General features: G+C 37.7%; 2 protein-coding genes and 2 long non-coding RNA genes across 5 annotated transcripts; 1 reads left to right on the top strand and 3 right to left on the bottom strand.

The window, feature by feature from the left end:
* Positions 1–40: 40 nt before the first annotated feature.
* Positions 41–3,479, bottom strand: LOC148910453 (chemokine XC receptor 1-like). Its single transcript, XM_089031603.1, has 2 exons — positions 3,414–3,479; positions 41–2,693 (listed from the first exon to the last, which is right to left on the bottom strand). Exon 2 carries the CDS (start codon positions 2,591–2,593, stop codon positions 1,337–1,339), a length of 1,257 nt encoding a protein of 418 aa, XP_088887729.1. The 5' UTR covers positions 2,594–2,693; positions 3,414–3,479; the 3' UTR covers positions 41–1,336.
* Positions 176–17,474, top strand: LOC148910452 (uncharacterized). Of its 2 annotated transcripts, XR_016120043.1 has the most exons (4): positions 176–317; positions 10,448–10,567; positions 10,692–10,814; positions 17,043–17,474. It is a non-coding gene; the product is annotated as an uncharacterized LOC148910452 (long non-coding RNA). The 2 variants fall into 2 exon arrangements; XR_016120042.1 differs by lacking the exon at positions 176–317 and having other exon boundaries at positions 9,526–10,567.
* On the bottom strand, positions 10,514–12,063 carry LOC116298871 (uncharacterized). Its single transcript, XR_016120044.1, has 3 exons — positions 11,826–12,063; positions 10,804–10,875; positions 10,514–10,545 (listed from the first exon to the last, which is right to left on the bottom strand). It is a non-coding gene; the product is annotated as an uncharacterized LOC116298871 (long non-coding RNA).
* Positions 12,860–17,602, bottom strand: LOC116298864 (uncharacterized). The gene is made up of 6 exons (XM_031707437.2): positions 17,469–17,602; positions 17,015–17,084; positions 16,309–16,508; positions 15,965–16,036; positions 15,466–15,537; positions 12,860–15,035 (listed from the first exon to the last, which is right to left on the bottom strand). Exons 2-6 carry the CDS (start codon positions 17,027–17,029, stop codon positions 13,628–13,630), a joined length of 1,767 nt encoding a protein of 588 aa, XP_031563297.1. The 5' UTR covers positions 17,030–17,084; positions 17,469–17,602; the 3' UTR covers positions 12,860–13,627.
* Positions 17,603–18,614: the final 1,012 nt, after the last annotated feature.

The raw sequence follows: 18,614 nt of genomic DNA, 5'->3' as shown, positions 1-18,614 counted from the left end.
CAATTCATTGTTGTATTTCACTTGGACATAAATTTATAACCTTTCCCCCCTATTCTCGATGTTTGGAAATTTAACCTAGATGAATTTGATAAGCATAACGTAGATGATGTTTAAATAGGTTTTTTGACCACAGAAAAAAACTGATACAAGAATATACCACGCGTGACAGGGTGAGTACAATTCTTTCTTTTTTCCAAATCTTTCAAATTTCCTCATACTTCTTTCTGTTTCTTTTCCAGTATATTGAGTACTTATTGCCGTTAAATTTTGTGGCCGTAACGAGGCTTGTAAAGTGAAGAAGTGAAGCCAAGTTCTCGGTAAGAAGCCATTAAGCCATAATTCATTATGTAGAGGCAAGAGAAAATGAACTAAGAGAAGGAATCCCCGTGCCCCATCATGTGCACACTTTGATGCTATTTTTAGAATCATTGATGCTATTTTTAACTCGTTACCATGCCCGCGCGATAATGTTTCCTTTAATGCATCGTTTTAGGACACGAAAAGCAACGAAAACAAAGGCTTTTGTTTACTGCAAGACTAGAAGCCGCCTACCCTCAAAAAAATCGGCCAATCAGGTTCTTCGCTCAAAATATCTCCAAGCTAAAAATAGCATCAAACTGTGCACATGATGGTTACAAGGCTATATAGGTAGGATTCCTTCTCTTAGTTCATATTCTGTTGGTAGAGGTTATTATACTGCTAGTTGTGTATCACAGCCGGATAATGTTACGAGTGAAAGCGGCCGTATTTTTTCGAGCCTCGTAGGGGCGAAAAAAATACAGCTTCACGAACTGTTCAAACCGGTTAACAGACCGTGTATTATCGCTCTATAGTTGCACTTGAAAAATGGTTACGTTGTAATACCAAGAAATTGAGTGTGTCGTATAATAATAGTATAGGTTATCATGGTTTCGAATGCAATTTGGCCGGGAATCAATTTACTCGAGTGGGATTTTGAAATAGCTTCAAAATATTTGAGCTCTTTAAAAAAACACGCGAGTTTAACCACTGTTAAAGAAAGTAATAATACTTAAAGGTATTATTTGGTAGCGACGTAGGAGCCGGTGGAGGTAACGCCTCTCCCCCTATCCTACACACACACACACACGCACACACTAGTTGTTTACATTAGAGATACTTTCCATTTCGGCTGCTTTAATATTCACTATATTGCTAAAACGATAATTGCTGTTGTTGCATTTAAAAGTAAGGAATGTTTTAAATGAATCGGCAAAGAGAAATGATATTCACGCTAATAATGTTTTTCAAGTAGTACAAATTATACCACTTCCAAACAAATAGATCTATCCTACACGGTGGCTGTAATACTACAGCTTTAAGTATCCGGGGCCACAGAATTTGGACGTTGAAAATATAACTTCGAGAACTCGAAGCGAAATTTTTCATTACGAAATGAAAATAGAATGGGATTGAAGCAGCAGTTAATCCCAAGACATGTCACTGCGAACGTTTTGTAGAAAATTTCCTTGTTATTTTGGGGAATTCGTTTATTAAGCGGTGATACACTCACTATACTTGTTGCAATCAGGGGCAAGATAAATAAGATAATGTTTGTGAAAACTACCATTGCTATTCGTCGAGCCAATCTGCACTCTCTCTCCAGCAGTTCAGTTCTTTCGCTAGTTTTTTTGACGTCGATATAAATATGACAGTAGAGCGCAATAGATGAAGCGTAGAGGAGAATACCTATCAAGCTGACAAGAGCAACGATGTTTAAATCATCGCTGTTTTCCCCAGGAATACATATATCGTCGACTCGAGCGGAAAATTTTGGTGAAAACATGAAACTGACGGCCGCTGAAACCGACAAGCACCACACTATCACAACGGCAACCCGACACGTTGGCATGGTGATTCTGATGTGCGGTCTCATGCAGTATACCACAGCTAGGTATCTCTCTAAGGTCATGACAAATGACATCATGATGCTTGAGAACTGACCGACCAGGAAACAGAGCCCGATAGTCCTGCAGTAGTACGGTAACAACGAGGCATAGTGATATACGGCACTGGGCATGCTCTGTCTGGTAATGATGATTACAACCATATAAAATGCCGCCAACAGGTCACCCACAGCAATATTAGCCACAAGAACGTGTGCTACAGACTCTCGTAGAACTCTGCTTCTAAGCGTTGTTCCTGTCACTGCCAAGTTGAGGAACATTGCCAAAATACCAATAACCAGAGTTAGTATATGGACACTGTTTACGGTCTTCCAACATGGAGAATCCAGAAATACTTCATACCATGCGTTATCCTTATCCATTTTTTCCCTCGAAGTGACAACGAAGACTGGTGTAGTTTTGACAAGAACATTGCATCGTAAGCTGTACCCAAAGCGACCAGCAATCTCCCCAAAGCTTGTATTCCTGATCACCACTTTAGGAGTAATACAAAGATAGAGACCAGGTAAAGCGTACCTGGGATTCATTACATTGGCATCTTCGTTGGCATGTGAGGCATCCTTCACCAGAGAACAATTCAGGAACATATTTTTTATAAAAGGAATCTCTGACAATATAACATGAACGACTTCAAGGCTTCTTACAGAAAGGGCACGCTCATCTGGCATCCAGTGTTTGTTTTGTGCAACGTTCAAGATAATAAGATTGGGCAGGTTTCGTGCAAGGAAAGATGTGTCCCAATATTGGATATTATTGTGACTGAGATCTCTGGAATGAAAAAAATCCCATAGTATGCAGCTTTAGGTCTGGTCAGAGGTTTAACTTTACAGTATAGACAAAACATGATTGAGAATCCAAGAAATAAGCCTGGAGGACGAGCATGCGAGCGTTTTGGCGGGAAAGCTCCTTCCAAAACCGCATGAACTCCATAAGTGTAAGCCATTAAGAAAACCTGTAGTTCCAACGGGCTTGTTTGTTATCCGGAACATAAAGCTAGAAATAGATTCTCTTTTTTATTCGACTAATAAACTATAAATAAATAAAATTATTTTATAATAATAAAATTTAAGTCGCAACCAGGAAATTTTAGAAGAGACAGGTTGTGTTAGCCACCCCTAGTCTCACTCTTCCTACACCATTGTAACCTGTTTTCTTTTACGATATGATTAGATTTGAATCTACCTTTAATATTGTCCTGCGGTTCCAATTTGTTCCTGTCCTTTTTTTCATTTCAAGTTGCATTTGTTTAGTTTTCTCTTTAATTGGTTTTCAATTTTAATTAGTTTTGCTGTTATTTGTCACGGATGAATTTCGCATTATGAATCGGCATCAGTTTCTAAATAAGATTTTCATTTTCAAATTAAATTTTAAGATTTCGAAGGATATGCGAAAAAGATGTTTATCTCGCGTCGGATCACAGCTGTCAGTCCAGTTTGAATTGATAGGATTTTATTGTAAGTTTCATTGTGACAAATCAAATAAACTTACAGTTCTTGTAGTCTTGTCAACCCTCGAAACGCCTCGTTTCTTATCGCTGCTATGCGACTAGAAGATAAAGACCTGCAAAATGAGAACAAAATGTGAATGAATTAATCTGTTGATCTAGAAAAGAGGAAAGGCCAAGGCAAGGAATTAAAGAAAAAATGGGGAAAAAAGCTACTTACAGGTAAATTAACCCGGTGAAGTTCGAGAATGCTCCTGAAAAAACATCTGTGATATTGTTGTTGGAAAGATCCCTAAATAAGATCGATGAGGAAAGAAAATAAAGGGGCTTTTAATTGATGCAGGAAAATATATCGATGGTTCTTACCAAAAATACTCAATGTTATAAATGTATTGATCAATTTACTTACAATCGTTGAACGAACTGTGGATCATTGATGTAGCTATCGATATGAGGCAAGATAGCAACGTTACACTTGGCTGCCGTATGCCGACTGTCACTTGAACAATTACATCCCCATCCATCTTGTATTACACAGAGGATAGACAAGTCAGGATCTGTAAAGTTTCCTGCAGTTTGAAGACTGAACAAGGTGAATAAAACAGACAGAAATATCATGCCGCTCTGAAGAAGAAAAAATGAATTAGAACTTAGAATTTGGCACTGGGACCACTTATGATGTGTGGCACTCCACAGCTAAACGAGATGAAGATGACAAAAAGTAAATGTAAGCAAAAACAAGTGGAGAGAGAATCCTATAAAGATACAATTGAATTGAACCTTTTGGGGCCACTTATGATGTGTGGCACTCCACAGCTAAACGAGATGAAGATAACAAAAAGTAAATGAAAGCAAAAACAAGTGGAGAGAGAATCTCGTAAAAAAGATTTGAATTGGACCTGAGAATTTTGCATTGGAGCCACTTATGATGTGTGGCACTCCACAGCTAAACGAGATGAAGATGACAAAAAGTAAATGTAAGCAAAAACAAGTGGAGAGAGAATCCTATAAAGATACAATTGAATTGAACCTTTTGGGGCCACTTATGATGTGTGGCACTCCACAGCTAAGCGAGATGAATATAACAAAAAGTAAATGAAAGCAAAAACAAGTGGAGAGAGAATCTCGTAAAAAAGATTTGAATTGGACCTGAGAATTTTGCACTGGGGCCACTTATGATGTGTGGCACTCCACAGCCAAGCGAGATGAAGATAACAAAAAGTAAATGAAAGCAAAAACAAGTGGAGAGAGAATCTCGTAAAAAAGATTTGAATTGGACCTGAGAATTTTGCAATGGAGCCACTTATGATGTGTGGCACTCCACAGCTAAACGAGATGAAGATGACAAAAAGTAAATGTAAGCAAAAACAAGTGGAGAGAGAATCCTATAAAAATACAATTGAATTGAACCTTTTGGGGCCACTTATGATGTGTGGCACTCCACAGCTAAACGAGATGAAGATAACAAAAAGTAAATGAAAGCAAAAACAAGTGGAGAGAGAATCTCGTAAAAAAGATTTGAATTGGACCTGAGAATTTTGCATTGGAGCCACTTATGATGTGTGGCACTCCACAGCTAAAGGAGATGAAGATGACAAAGAGTAAATGTAAGCAAAAACAAGTGGAGAGAGAATCTCGTAAAAAAGATTTGAATTGAAGCTGAAAATTTTGCATTGGAGCTACTTATGATGTGTGGCACTCCACAGCCAAGCGAGATGAAGATAACAAAAAGTAAATGAAAGCAAAAACAAGTGGAGAGAGAATCTCGTAAAAAAGATTTGAATTGAACCTGAGAATTTTGCATTGGGGCCACTTATGATGTGTGGCACTCCACAGCTAAACGAAATGAAAATAACAAAAAGTAAATGAAAGCAAAAACAAGTGGAGAGAGAATCGTGTAAAAATACAATTGAATTGAACCTTTTGGGGCCACTTATTATGTGTGGTACTCCACAGCTAAACGAGATGGAGATAACGTTAATGTTATCGAAAACCAGTGTAAAAATACAATCGAATTGAACCTGAAATCTTGGCATTGGAGCCACTTATGATGTGTGGAACGCCACGGCCTGAGTGAGATGAAAACGACGAAAAGTAAATGTAACAGAAGCAAATAAAGGAATAATTTCCCAAGAGCAAAAACCGACTGCCAGGGGCTTTATTTAAATAGAGGAATATGAAAGTGTTTTTTTTTTGTTTTTGTTTTATTTTTATTTTTTTGTTTGTTTTTTTGTTTGTAAGTAAACGAGTAGGTGAGATTGTCAGAAACGAATGAGATAAAACATGATATAACAAAATAAGAGTAAAATAGAATATAAATAGAATAAAAAATCGAGAATATACTATATTTTAACAAACCTTATTCAAGCTACATATTTATTTTCTATTGAGATAAAATATGTTATAGCAAAATAAAAGTAAAATAGAATAAAATATAAATAAAATAAAAGATCGAGAATATACTATATTTCAACAAACCTTAATCGTTAAGATATTCCAGCTATATATATATATTTTCTTGTTTTATATATTTTGAACTCACCTTCTTTTTCCTCATCTTGTTCAGGTCGCTAATCAGTTTTCAACGATCGAAAGCTTAATACTAGTAAGAGAAAGTGAGTTTTGACCTTTTAGAACTAGGAGCTGATCGCCATGCTAAAATCTAACACTTAAGTAAAATTGACTCAAATGACTAAGAAAGAAAAACAAATTTTCACTACCTTTGAGTTAAGTCTTTATCGTGTCTCTATCGTATCTTCATCTTGTCTTTTTTCTTTTTATTTAATATTTAAAACATTATAATAATGGTCATCGAAAAAGGCTGAATTTTTTTCTCATCTGAACCCCTCCAGATGTTTGACCAAGATTTGGATGCGAGAGAGCAATAATGAATCCTACATGAACGTACTCTGGTGATTAAGTATAAATAATATTGCACATGTGTCACGGCTAGTAGCGGGTATTCAGGCCTACAGTTTCAGGAAATTGATTTGAAGACCAGAAGATCAAACTCTAATTTAAAATAGATTGGTTCGAATTAATTGATTTTGTAATATCATGAACTCAGAAAAAGGTACTCAGCTTTGATGTGTCAATTGACATTTCTATCACCATCTTGCCTGAAAATAATAATTCAAACAAACAACGGTGGATTTCGAACAAAGGCGGAATTCTTTGCGAGGGTCGTTTAGACTAAAAAAGGATTTAATGTTTCGCATCCGAGTTAAAATTTTGAAGGCAACTTCACACGCAACATTTAAGGTACAAGTTAGGGTACACGTTTGCCTACATGGTATATTAATACAAGAGATAACACCAATAGCACGTTTGTATGATGGCGTCATTTGACTCCCACTACCAAGATGCTTCGCGAATTTTCTTTCTTATTTAAATTTGTATTCCCTCATGGGAATAGTGAGACAATTGGTGCTAATTCACTGAACAAAAGAAAGTGTGCAATGGAGTCTGGTAGTAGAGGTCAATGACGCCATCATGCAAACGTCCTATTTAAACAAATTAGTCTATATCAGGAGTAAAGTTGAGGGAAAACTGGGTCGAGTGGGCATTATAGTGCATTGTGGGACTGTATTAGGACTGTATAAAAAACTGATACAAACAGAAACATTTCATCAATGATTACACTTTGAACTGAAGCAAAAAGAGAAACAATATAACTGAACTGTCTTTATAGGAAAACTGATTTAATAGAAAAACTGATTTAATAGGAAACCAATATTAACTGAAGTGATTATTTTTTATTATAGTCGTTGTTTCATGAGAGTGACGATACTCTCACGCCAACCACCATGTGGTTCATGCGTCAGAGAACGTGAAAAAGAGCACGAAAAATGAGAAAAAACAATATCGGAACTCACACACTTTGACCACTTCAACTTTTCAAAGATAGATTGATAATCATTGCAAAGGTCGGTGTTACATAGCCACTAAAAACTGACTGATATCAACCCACAATACCTCTACTAAACTTAGTCTTAATTCGTTAGTATTTGATTTAGCCCAGTTAAAGATTCCTATTTCTGGGTATGCTATAGTTACCCCTCAATTGATGGGATTTTCGAATAAACAATATCCCTTCTTTGAGCCACACTCGCGGATATCAGATATCAATGACAACTGCTCTTTCAAATTGACTCTTGTTATTAACGATGGTCTCTTGACAAAATGAATCATTCTTGTACTCAAAACGTGCTTGAAGTTTCAAAGTGTTGACGTTTTTTTGTTCTTATATTGCAGCTGGCATTTATGAATAATTTATTGCTGAAATGAAGCTAATTTGCAGAGGTATTTAATGAATGCACCTTTCATGTTTTCCCGACCCCAATGTCGATGGCAGAGCCCGTATTTCACCTTGTCAGCTTATTGCATTTTTCTCCGACCCGATGAAAATGTCGAAAGCAGAGCCCGTATTTCTTCTTTATGTTTTATTTATAACGGGCACTATGAGGGCCCGGAAATACGTCATTGAGAAACAACAGTAGCACCAGGATTCTTCGTGGCGTTAATTCGTTACCAGTTTTCCCTAGGACTCTAGGGGTCATTATGATTGCCTATGGAGTTGTTGCAGGGTAACACTCGCTTGCGGAATTCGTTACCAAATTTTTTCATTTCTGAATGAAAATATAATAGGGTTTAGAAGAGAGTTGATTCCAAGGCATGTTATAGCCATGGTATCCCAGAGAATGTCCTTGACTCGATTCGTTATGTAGTTTGTTAATGGTGAAATTTTTAATGCCGTTGTAAGGATCAGTGGTAAAATAAAAAGGAATAGGTTAGTAAATACGATAAGAGCTATTCTTCGCGCCAAGCGATTTTCTCTTTGTAACTGGACTGTTTTCTGATTGGTCCTTTTGAAATCGAGGTACATATGACCATATAAGGCAATGGATATAATGTACAAAAAAACGCCGATTCCTCCAATTGTTTCCATCACAGGAAAATGATTGCTGTTGGACTTTGGTACACATGTATTGTCAGTATGTCTTGAAAACTGTTTGGATGTCATGAAACTAATAGCAATTGAAAAGGAGCAGCTCCACGCCATCACCGTGGCAACCCGACACGTTGCCATGGTGATCCTGATGTGTGGTCTCATGCAGTAAACCACGGCTAGGTACCTTTCTAATGTCATGACAAACGAGAGCAAAGAACTTGAAATCTGACCAAGGAGAAATAAAAGACCAACAATCCTACAGAAGTATGACTTGAAAAAAGCATCAAACTCTTTCTTGGTCATGCTCTGTCTGGTAGACACGAGGATTATCAAATAAAACGACATTAACAGGTCACCTAGAGCGATATTAGCCACAAGAACGTGTGCTACAGACTCTCGTAGAACTCTGCTTCTCAACGTTGTGATAATGACTGCTATGTTGGAGAGTAGAGACAAAATGCCAACGATAGAGGTCAGGATGTGCACCAAAGATACGAGGTGCCAGCAAGTCTCAACCATGAGAATATAGAAGGTCGATCCTTTGGTGATGTAAGCGATTTTTTTTCGTACTGTTGGATCTATGTAACCCGATATCATCTCGCATCGAAAACCAAAGCTGAGATTACCCACCACATCTAAGAAGCTGGAATCACGGAAGACCAGCTTTGGTGTAAAACATGTAGAGGGTGTCAAGACACGAAGTTGTTCGTTTGGATTCTTGGTCTTGATTAATGTTGTATTTTCCGGCATCGCCATCGTGGTTTTGTCAAATGGTTCAGACTTGTTTTGGTTCAGTGACTCGCTGTTTTTTACTAAGTAGCATCTAAGGTTATATGGAGTAAAATGCACATTGATAAAGAGGAAAGCAACCCCTTGAAGATTTTGTAGAGAAAGGATGCGATGGTCAGGGATCCAGAATGGGTTTTTTTCAACATTGAGGAAACGAAGATGAGGCAGGTATCTTTTTATTCCAGATGTGTTCCAGGCTGTGATGTTGTTATCTGAGAGGTCTCTGTAATGAAAAAGAAAAAATATTTAACAATGGAGTCTTGGAGTCGTGGTCAGTGACGGGGGACTGTCTGTATGTCTGTCTGTCTGACTCCCCGGGGCGGGGGGGACTCTCTTAAAAAGTGGGTAGGGGGGCTCGACGGACCTTTTAGGTTCAGCTTTGTTCGTTTTGAAAAATATCAAACGTCATACAAGAATAAAATGGTTGGAAACGTCATTTTAAATGTGGTCGTACCTTTTAGGGTCAGAAATCAGCATCTCAGTTAATTTATGCGTACCTTTTAGGGTCATTTTCAAAACCGTCTGTCGAGCCCCTCTACCCACTCTGTATGTCTGTTTTCTGCCTGCCTCCCTGCTGTCTGGCTGTCTGCCCGCCTGCCTCTCTGTCCGTCTGTCTGTCTATCTGTCTATTTAAGTGTGTGAGGGAGGGGTGTGGGGACAGGGGGGTCATTGCCCACCAATTCTTTTGGCCAGTATAAATTAAAGTCCCTTTCTAATTTGTTGTAAAAAATATTTTAAGATTACTACAACCAAACAAAGCCACACTGCCATAATAATTAAGCATGATATATTTGTACGGTGTCTGGTGCCTCCCAATAGTGACATCATGATCTATTGTTCTCAGTACAGTTTCATTACCTGCCCCTAAAAGCCACCCTTCAATGTCCTCGTTTAAGAATTCTAAATGTTTTCTCTGATTTTACTAGACATTTTTGACAATAAAAAAATATATTGACGTTAATAATAATAATCAAAGACGCTAATCGAAGTCTTTAATTTCCTGACCCTTACAGAACCTTAGGCTGCGTTCATAATGTATGGCAGAGGGGGGGTCAGGTGAAATTGAGGGATGACCGAGAAAATTTTGGTAGGAAAAAGGGGGGATGGGCAAATTTTTATCAGAAAAATGGAGGGCATGCACAATTTTTGGAAGAAGCTACAAGCCATGCTTAGGGGGGATCGTATTTTTTTGCATGACTTTAAGGGGGGTGTTAAGAATTATTCTGGACATTTCAAAATTTTCACCTGCCCCTCCCCCCTCTGCCATGCATTATGAACGCAGCCTTAAAACCTTGATTGATACAGCGACCGAAAATCGCTGTCTGGAATTCTGTTTAGTGTTTAGGGATCATAGAACAACCTACATCTCAAGTAGTTTCGTCAAGCCATTAAATGCTCCCTCGCCGATTGTCTGAATGTTATTCGACGCCAAGGACCTGTTGATTAAAAAACTAAAACGTAAGTATGAACCGCTCCTTTTTCCTTGAGTATTATTTCTTTCTTTAGTGGTTAACAATATGCACACTAGGCAACGCTATTCCAAGCAATGATTGGATACTTTTGTCTCTATTTTTTGTTTTAGAATGTTTTTCCCAAACCACTGCTTATCGAATGATTCATTCTGGGAAGGAACACGCATCGAGGGAAAAAAACCTCAGGCAAATGAAAATGACGAATTGACCGTTTCAACTTACAAGTAGGTCAGGTTAGTGAAGCTTATGAACGAACCACGTGGAAGTCTTTGTATTTTGTTGTTAGAAAGATTTCTGTTGAAAAACCAAAAAAATGGAATAACCGTATTTTGGCTGCGTTCATAATGTATGGCAGAAGGGGGGGGGGGGGAGGGGCAGGTGAAAATTTGAAATGTTCAGAATAATTCTTAACACCCCCTCCCCCTTAAAGTCATGCAAAAAATTACGATCCCCCCTAAGCAAGGCTTGCAGCTTTTTCCAAAAATTATGCATCCCCCCGATTTTTCTGATAAAAATTTGACCACCCCCCATTTTTCCTACCAAAATTTTCCCAATCCCCCCTCACAACAACAACCAAGGGCCTACCAGCCTTGCTATCATGTTTTTGGTACATTACAAATGCTTATAACTCTGCAGTGACCTAATATATGACAACAGAACTCTCCGAAATGACTTTATTTACACATGGTCTGTTTTGTTACGAAAATATATATTTGAAATCATTTGAACGATTAAAATAATTATTAATTAATTAATTAAAATTGTTTGTAGTGCTCATTTGCAGTCTTACACTCGTTTTTCATATTGTCTATAGTCCAATAGTGCTGAATACACTAACATCTGTTACACGGGTTTATTTTTCACTCAATTAATAAGCTCCGTGATATGAACTGGCACATGCCCCCCCCCCCCCCCCCAAATTTTTAAACAACTATTTTGAAAAGAACAAAAATCGAAAAAACCAAAACAAAACATATTAAACCAAAACGAAAGAGGAAGATAAATTATTGTAACCTAGGAAAGTGCGCTGTAAAAATCAGTTTATACGAATACGAATTTGTTTCTTTTTTGTTTGCGCGTTTATTTGTTTTGTGGGAGGAGGAGTAATTTTTGGGGGGGGGGGGGTCAGTGCCCCCCCCCCAGCTCCTAGGTCCTCGCTACGCCCCTGTTTAATAAATGTTCTAATATTGTTAATAAAGACTGATGAAAGTAGCTAGGGCAACTACTAGCGAAGACAAACTTACAGCCTTTCAACGACCTCAGGAGATTCGATCAAATGTTCCAAGTATGACAAGTTAGTCATGTGGCATCTGACGATGAAGTCACTTGAGCAGAGACAGCCCTGCCGGTCACGTGAGGTACAGACTGTCCAATTGAAATCGCTGCTCAAATGTCCTGGAGTCACGTGATGTGCGAAGAGAAAGAGCAAGAGAGAGAAGATCGGCTTCGGCTAAAATAGGCCATAAAAAAATGAGTAAGAAAAAAAACGAAAAAAAAAAAAAAAAAAAAAAAAACCAACAAAAAACCAACCAACAAACAAAAGAAATACAGCTAAAATGAACCGAAAGTGAAAGATATCAAACTGGTATGATGGCGAGGTATTTCGCGTGTTTGATGATTTGATTAACGGGCGGTAATTTAGATATTCTCGTTGAACTTTTGGCAGCCATTTGACTTTATACACCTATTTCCAAAAACGTTGTCATGTCCAAAGGCGATAGGTAATAGGCGATCGGCGAAAAGATATAGGAGATAGGTCATTTCAAGATCCAAGAATAGCTGGAATGACTTGTGTTTCTGCTTCTTATTCTCGTCAAGAATATAGACCTTAGTGTTGAGACTGATTCAATGTTGTTTGTGGTCGACGAAACCATTTCCATGTCGGAATGAGCTATCGCCTTTAGCGACGATAACGTTGGTTGAAATAGGTACAGTATATATAGCGCTCTATCAAGGGACGTTGTCCATAAAAACAACGTTCGCTTAAACTCGTGAAAAAATAAAATAAAAAATAAAAAAGAAAGAAAGAAAAAAACAAACCTCCTTGTATGTTTTTCCCATCATTTAAACGCCCAAGCTCGAGGAATAAATACTGTAGTTGGTTACAGCTATCTTGACGCATGCAGTTATTTGACCTTTTTTCCCTAATGCAGCAGTATATAACTTATATAAGTTTGTTTATTACACTAGATAAAACAATTCAATTATTCAGAGCATGATTGAGTTACTCAAACTTTATTAAAACTTTGAATCCAAACTTTATTAAATTCATTGCAGGAGTCAAGATTATTGTTTGTGGTCTTTGCGAGAAGTAAAGACAACATTAAGTTGTCAGTTTAGTCATCCAAACTGGATTATTTTTAAACTGTGATGATGTAGAAAAAAGTAGGAAAAAAGTGCTCATTTCAAGGTCCAAAAACGCGCTGTCTTACTTGCTTTTGTTATTTCCATTCGAGAAATGGTTTTTACTTTCGTTTGTTTTTAATGAATTCTCTCTTAGTTTTTTGTTCCTTTCTTTATATATTGTTTACCGTATTGACACCTGACATTCGTGAGAGTGCTGAGCTGAATAAGGATATCATCTTCTTTATTTATTCATTTGAAGAAAAAAATTAATTTCGCTGTTATTGTTTGGCTAGGCTGTTGCCCATCATATTACTGACATGAAGACACGAAGAAAGTTTCAAGAGTCTTTCAAGTAAGCAGACAAAAAACATATAAACGGACAGACAGACAAACAAAAAAATGGACAGAAAGACAAGGAAACAGACAGACAGACAAAGCAGACAGACCTGAAACCATCCCCTAGAAAATTGGAATGACAGACAAACAAGCAAAGAGACCGACTGACAATCAAACAAAGAGACAAACAAGCGACGGACGGATAATCATGCAGAAAGACAAACAAACAGACTCAAAATAGACTGAGAGACGGACAGACAGACAGACAAACAAGCAAACAACCTAAACTGATTGGTACATTAGCATCACAAGTTCAAGGATCATGAGCCATTACGTTCATCTAGTTTAAAACGTACTCTTTCAGCTATACTATTCGGTCAGAAACAGAATTATTGCAATTAAAATAATGACAATATCGACGAAGTTGGCCACAAAATTTACTGTTCCTAAATGAAAACAGAATGGGATTAAGAAATGGGTTCAACCCCACACACGCTATCCCAAAGGTTCTCCAAAAAACCTCCAAAGTATTGCTGAATTTGTAGTTTTTGAATATGTAAAAGATAATTGCAAGTATTAACGCAGGTAGAATTAAAAAGAAAATGTTTGTTAATACAATGGGTGCAATCCTTCGCGCCAAACCATTTTCTCTTTGTAGCTGGGCTGTCTTCTGATTGGTCCTTTTGAAGTCGAGGTACATATGACCATATAAGGCAATGGACAGAAAGTACAGCGCAAGTCCTGTGCCACCTATGTAATGGAAAACTGGTATGTCGTTAACTTCAATATGGGGAAGGCACATGTCGTCAATTGAAAAGCTTTCATTCGTCACAGAACAGGCTGCAAGTGAAGTCGAAATACTCCAAACCATCACCATGACAACCCGACACGTTGGCATGGTGATCCTGATGTGCGGTCTCATGCAGTATACCACAGCTAGGTATCTCTCTAAGGTCGTGATCAATGAGAGCATACAATGAGCGAACTGCCCAGCTACCAAGAAGGAACCAACAAGTCTACAGTAGTATGGTAGATGAACGCGATAAAACTCCTTCATAGACAAGCTCCGTCTAGTAATGATGAGTGTTATTGAATACAATGACATCAACAGGTCACCCACAGCGATATTAGCCACGAGAACGTGTGCTACAGATTCTCGTAGAACTCTACTTCTCAGTGTTGTTATGACAATGATCAGATTGAAAACCATGGCCACAAGTCCAAGACATAAAATTGGAATATGAACCAAGTTTACAGTATCCCAACAAATGTCTACCATAAATATATAATACCACGGCCTTATTTTATCATTTGTGTGGCTCAGTTTGCGAGATGTCATTTTTCTGTCTTCACCACCCAGAAAACTCTTGTCGCGTGGCACAACCTGGCAATGGAAATACAATTCCTGCTCCTTTATAACATTTAGAAAGTTACTATCAGGAATATTGATGCTTCGTTTTATGCAACTTATCTTGTCATACCATGCAAAAGTGGTGAAGTCAACTTTCTCCTGAACATTACTAGGCAAGATTTCGCTGTAGTTTTCATTCCCTAATGTCATATTTTGTCGAATCAAATAACATCGAAACGATGATGATTCGTGTATAGTGACCTCCAGCAGGAGATAGATGACCTTCAGGTTTGGTAAAGACAGGATGTTTTGGTCAGGCTTCCAGTACGTGTTGCGCGCAACGTTCAGTAAACTGAGGCTTGGCAAATCTTGTCCTATTGACGTCGTGTCCCATTGTTTGATGGTGTTGTCCCTGAGATTTCTGCCAACACAACAAAAACAGCAACAATGTTACAGAAAGTCAAGAAAAAGTTTATTTTTGAAAATGCTACCGCAGTAAGCTGTAATTCAGAAGGCGCAGATCAAGACATGCAATGTGAAGGTGCCCACAACAGAGACCGCTCCATTCGTCCACCCCTACAATTCTACTGGACACTGTGTTCGTATACATCGTCACATGTGTAAACAGAACGGCGCGCTGTTCGTGGTATATACGATGCCGTATCACGTGTCCATCCCTTTGACTTTTTTCACGAAGAAAAACAATTTTTAATAATTTTTTTGCAGCCTAAGAAAAGCTGTATCATGCCGATTGTTACACAATTTTACATCGTGTAAACCTACGTTTTTGAAGATGTTATAAATAATCTAGATCTAGTATAGTAAAGGGTTATTTGTGTAAATATACTTACAGTTCTCTTAGTCGTGCTAAACCATAGAATGCTCTTTGGCTAACAGTTTGTATACTATTGTTCGCTAAAGACCTAAAAGAAGAAAAGGCTAGATGCATGAGCCGAGCCATTCAAGGAGCCGTATACATTGTTCCCGCTACTTATATAAAGTATGCTTGTAGAAGGACTTACAGGGTGACCACACTTTTAAGGCAGTAAAGTGAAGTACTCTATTGGATTTAATGAGATTATTAGGACAAAAGGAGACTATCAGATCTACTCAGGGGCGTAGCGAGGACCTAGGAGCTGGGGGGGGGGGGGCACTGATCCAAAATATTAAAAAATTACTCCTCAATAAAACAAATAAACGCTCAAACAAAAATTTAAGAAACATTTTATTAACCATTCTTAAATCTTAGGTTGTAATAATTTATTTTCCTCTTTCGTTTTGGCTTTGAAAAATTTTTTTTTCAATTTTTTTTTTTTTTTTTTTTTTTTTTACGCTACTGGATCTACTTACAATTGGATAAGGCTAGAGAAGTTTGATAATTTCGTCTTGGGTATGAATTGAATTCCATTCCCTGAAAGGTCCCTAAAAACAAAAGAATGAAATTGTATATTGTAGCTTGAGAGAACTTGAAGACAACAATCAATGCTAATCATTTTAAAGTGACTCTAACTTGATTGAAAAGTAAATTTGCGCTTTAGTTCAAAAAGAAATTCTCTCCGATTTCCTAGTCGATTATGATCTTTATCCATTTTGTTGCCAATTTATCGCAGATGATTACTTTCGTATTTTTCCCGCTTGTCTCGTTTTCATTGTAATTATAACTGAAGGAGGTCTATTAGACTAGTTTTACTTACAGTTGCAAAAACCAGTTTGGCTGGATCACGTGTTTTTCGATATCGGCCACGTGACTGATGTAACATCGAGCTGTTTTCTGATTGGTACAGATACAGCCACTGAAACCTTTATTTTTACAGATGGGCCACCCAGAAGAATTGTTGACGTTTGTTGCCATGGTGAAATTGATAATGTTGATAACCAAGAGTAAAAAAGAAACCTAGAAAAATCAAATATTTAGTTATACCATTTATGAGGAATCTATATAGTTAAAGTATAAAATTGATTTACTCGGGCCATGGCATAAAAAGCTCAACACCAGATGTGCTGCTTTCCCGTTGGAAAATACACGTATTTCAAAAAAACGACGGTTTCTGTAAGAGAGATCTGAAATGGGCGCCTTCTTTTTTTCTTTTCGTTTGAGGCGCGTTACTCGGTCTCATATTTCAGATCTCCAACTGATAACTTTTTTTTGAAAGAGGTGTATACAGCCATTTAAAAAAAAATTGGTTTGGCATTAAAAAAAAAAAAAAAAAGAAATTAGTTTAACTTTCCCCAGCTAATGCAACCCGTTATATTGAGTGCTAAAAGCAAAGACTTTTTTGGTCGTATTTGTTCAATATAGACCTTTTACAGCGCACAGTCGTACTGATGAAGCGAGTTCACAGTCCTTTTGCCATCCAGATAGTTAAATACATAGGAAAAAGGAAATTCTCTAATACTGACCTTGTATCTTTGCATATTTTATCGTTAGATGGTTTAAATCCAACTTGTTTTTCCTACGATCGATTGCGACCTAAGGAAAAAGGAATCAAACTCAACAAAAAGATCTAACCCTGAAATAACCTGGCTGTTCATCGTCACATGATATGGGGCACGGCTTACTAACAGATGGAATCCTGAAACAACCTCTGGGTTGACCCAAGTCAGGGCACGGATAACTAGTTACAGTTTTTACAGATTAAACCTTGAAACAACCTCAGCGTTGATCTAAGTCAGGGATCTGGTTATTCACAGATTGAACCCTGAAACAACCTCTGGGCTGATCAAAGATAGGGCACGGTTGACTGGCACAGATCAAACTGACACTAGATAGCTGGTTAGTTTTGCGGGGAGAGAAAAACCAGAACCCTTAAAAAAAACATCGAATCTAGTGAGAAACCTAACAAACTCTACTCACATGTGTGATGCTGAGTCCAGGAATGAATCAAACCCAAGACCCCAGAGGTGTGAGAGGCAAGTGAACTACCGCTACCTCATACTTGATTCCAATGTTTAACTGGTGTCGGCTCGTGGTACCAGTATAAGATTACTGGAAATCCAACTGCAAGCAGAAGGTCGATTCTTCATCCTTTTAGCATCAAATTAGTTCCAGGTGAACTGTCTTGTGTCTTTCCTGTACTGGTTCTAATAGGAAGGGTTGAGAAGTACTTCCGATAGCCTCTTATGGATCATCACTATTCTAATGGAAAAAGGCTTTACATTTATTGTATTGATCACTTACGAATCTTTCGCTTTCATTTACTGAACAAGCAATCGTCGTCACCGCGTTCCTTTCTCACTTTTCATTTGCCAGTTTATTTTATTATTTTAGGCACATATTTTGTGGAATATTTCTACTTTGGGTGTCAAACATTTGCTGTGGACAGGCTTGAACGAAATTCTAATGCATGTATTTTATTTTTTGCTAATAAATGTGATTTTGCTTGCAAATGTGTGTTTTGGATTGGTTTTTGTTGTGCTCATTAATTAGCCATTTTGGATTTTTATGCATGGGATTGATTTTTAACTTGAAACTCAATTCGCAGTCTGATTGGTTAATAGTAATCGGCGAGATCACCTGGCATTCTTTGGGTGCATGTGACGTCATAGCCACCATTTACAAAAGATTTGTTCTTGGTGTCTCTTATCATGTCAACCAACATGGCGGCTACACCTTTTGTCCTTTTTATTCTCGTGGGGAGCCATGCACGTCGCCTTATTGATTCCCTAAATGAAAAACTTTCACTTGTTTTTAAGATACAAATTTCTTGACTTTATTTTTGTTTTAAAAGGCGTGTTTTATTGCTTACATTATATTGCAGTTTTTTTCTTCCGCCATTCAAGTGCTGGTCCAAATTAGTGCCAAACGCAATTATGGAACTGAAGTTAATAAAGCAAAATAGCGACTCTTTAGGGGTTTTCACGTCAGCCATCTTCTTGAGCAGGATGCATGACAAGGGATTTTATTCCCCCAAGGAGAAATTTTATATTGTTTTCACCAACAACATGGCAAACGGGAAACCCTTCCATCGCTTCGCCATCTTGTCCTAAGATTCGTAACTAC

Source organism: Actinia tenebrosa, unplaced genomic scaffold (assembly GCF_029948245.1).
Source record: "Actinia tenebrosa isolate PJP-AT-01 unplaced genomic scaffold, QUT_ActTen_1.0 PGA_scaffold17__23_contigs__length_9995812, whole genome shotgun sequence".
NCBI lineage: Eukaryota > Metazoa > Cnidaria > Anthozoa > Actiniaria > Actiniidae > Actinia > Actinia tenebrosa.
This window is presented reverse-complemented; position numbering and strand designations above follow the sequence as displayed.

Excerpts from the sequence above, each read along its gene's own strand:
- LOC116298864 (XM_031707437.2), bottom strand. Across the intron at positions 16,037-16,308 it reads CCAAACTGGTTTTTGCAACT|GGACCTTTCAGGGAATGGAA; the intron begins GTAAGTAAAACT and ends TTTTGTTTTTAG. Across the intron at positions 15,036-15,465 it reads TTAGCACGACTAAGAGAACT|AAATCTCAGGGACAACACCA; the intron begins GTAAGTATATTT and ends TTGTGTTGGCAG.
- LOC148910453 (XM_089031603.1), bottom strand. The coding sequence starts at position 2,593 with ATGCCAGATGAGCGTGCCCTTTCTGTAAGAAGCCTTGAAGTCGTTCAT.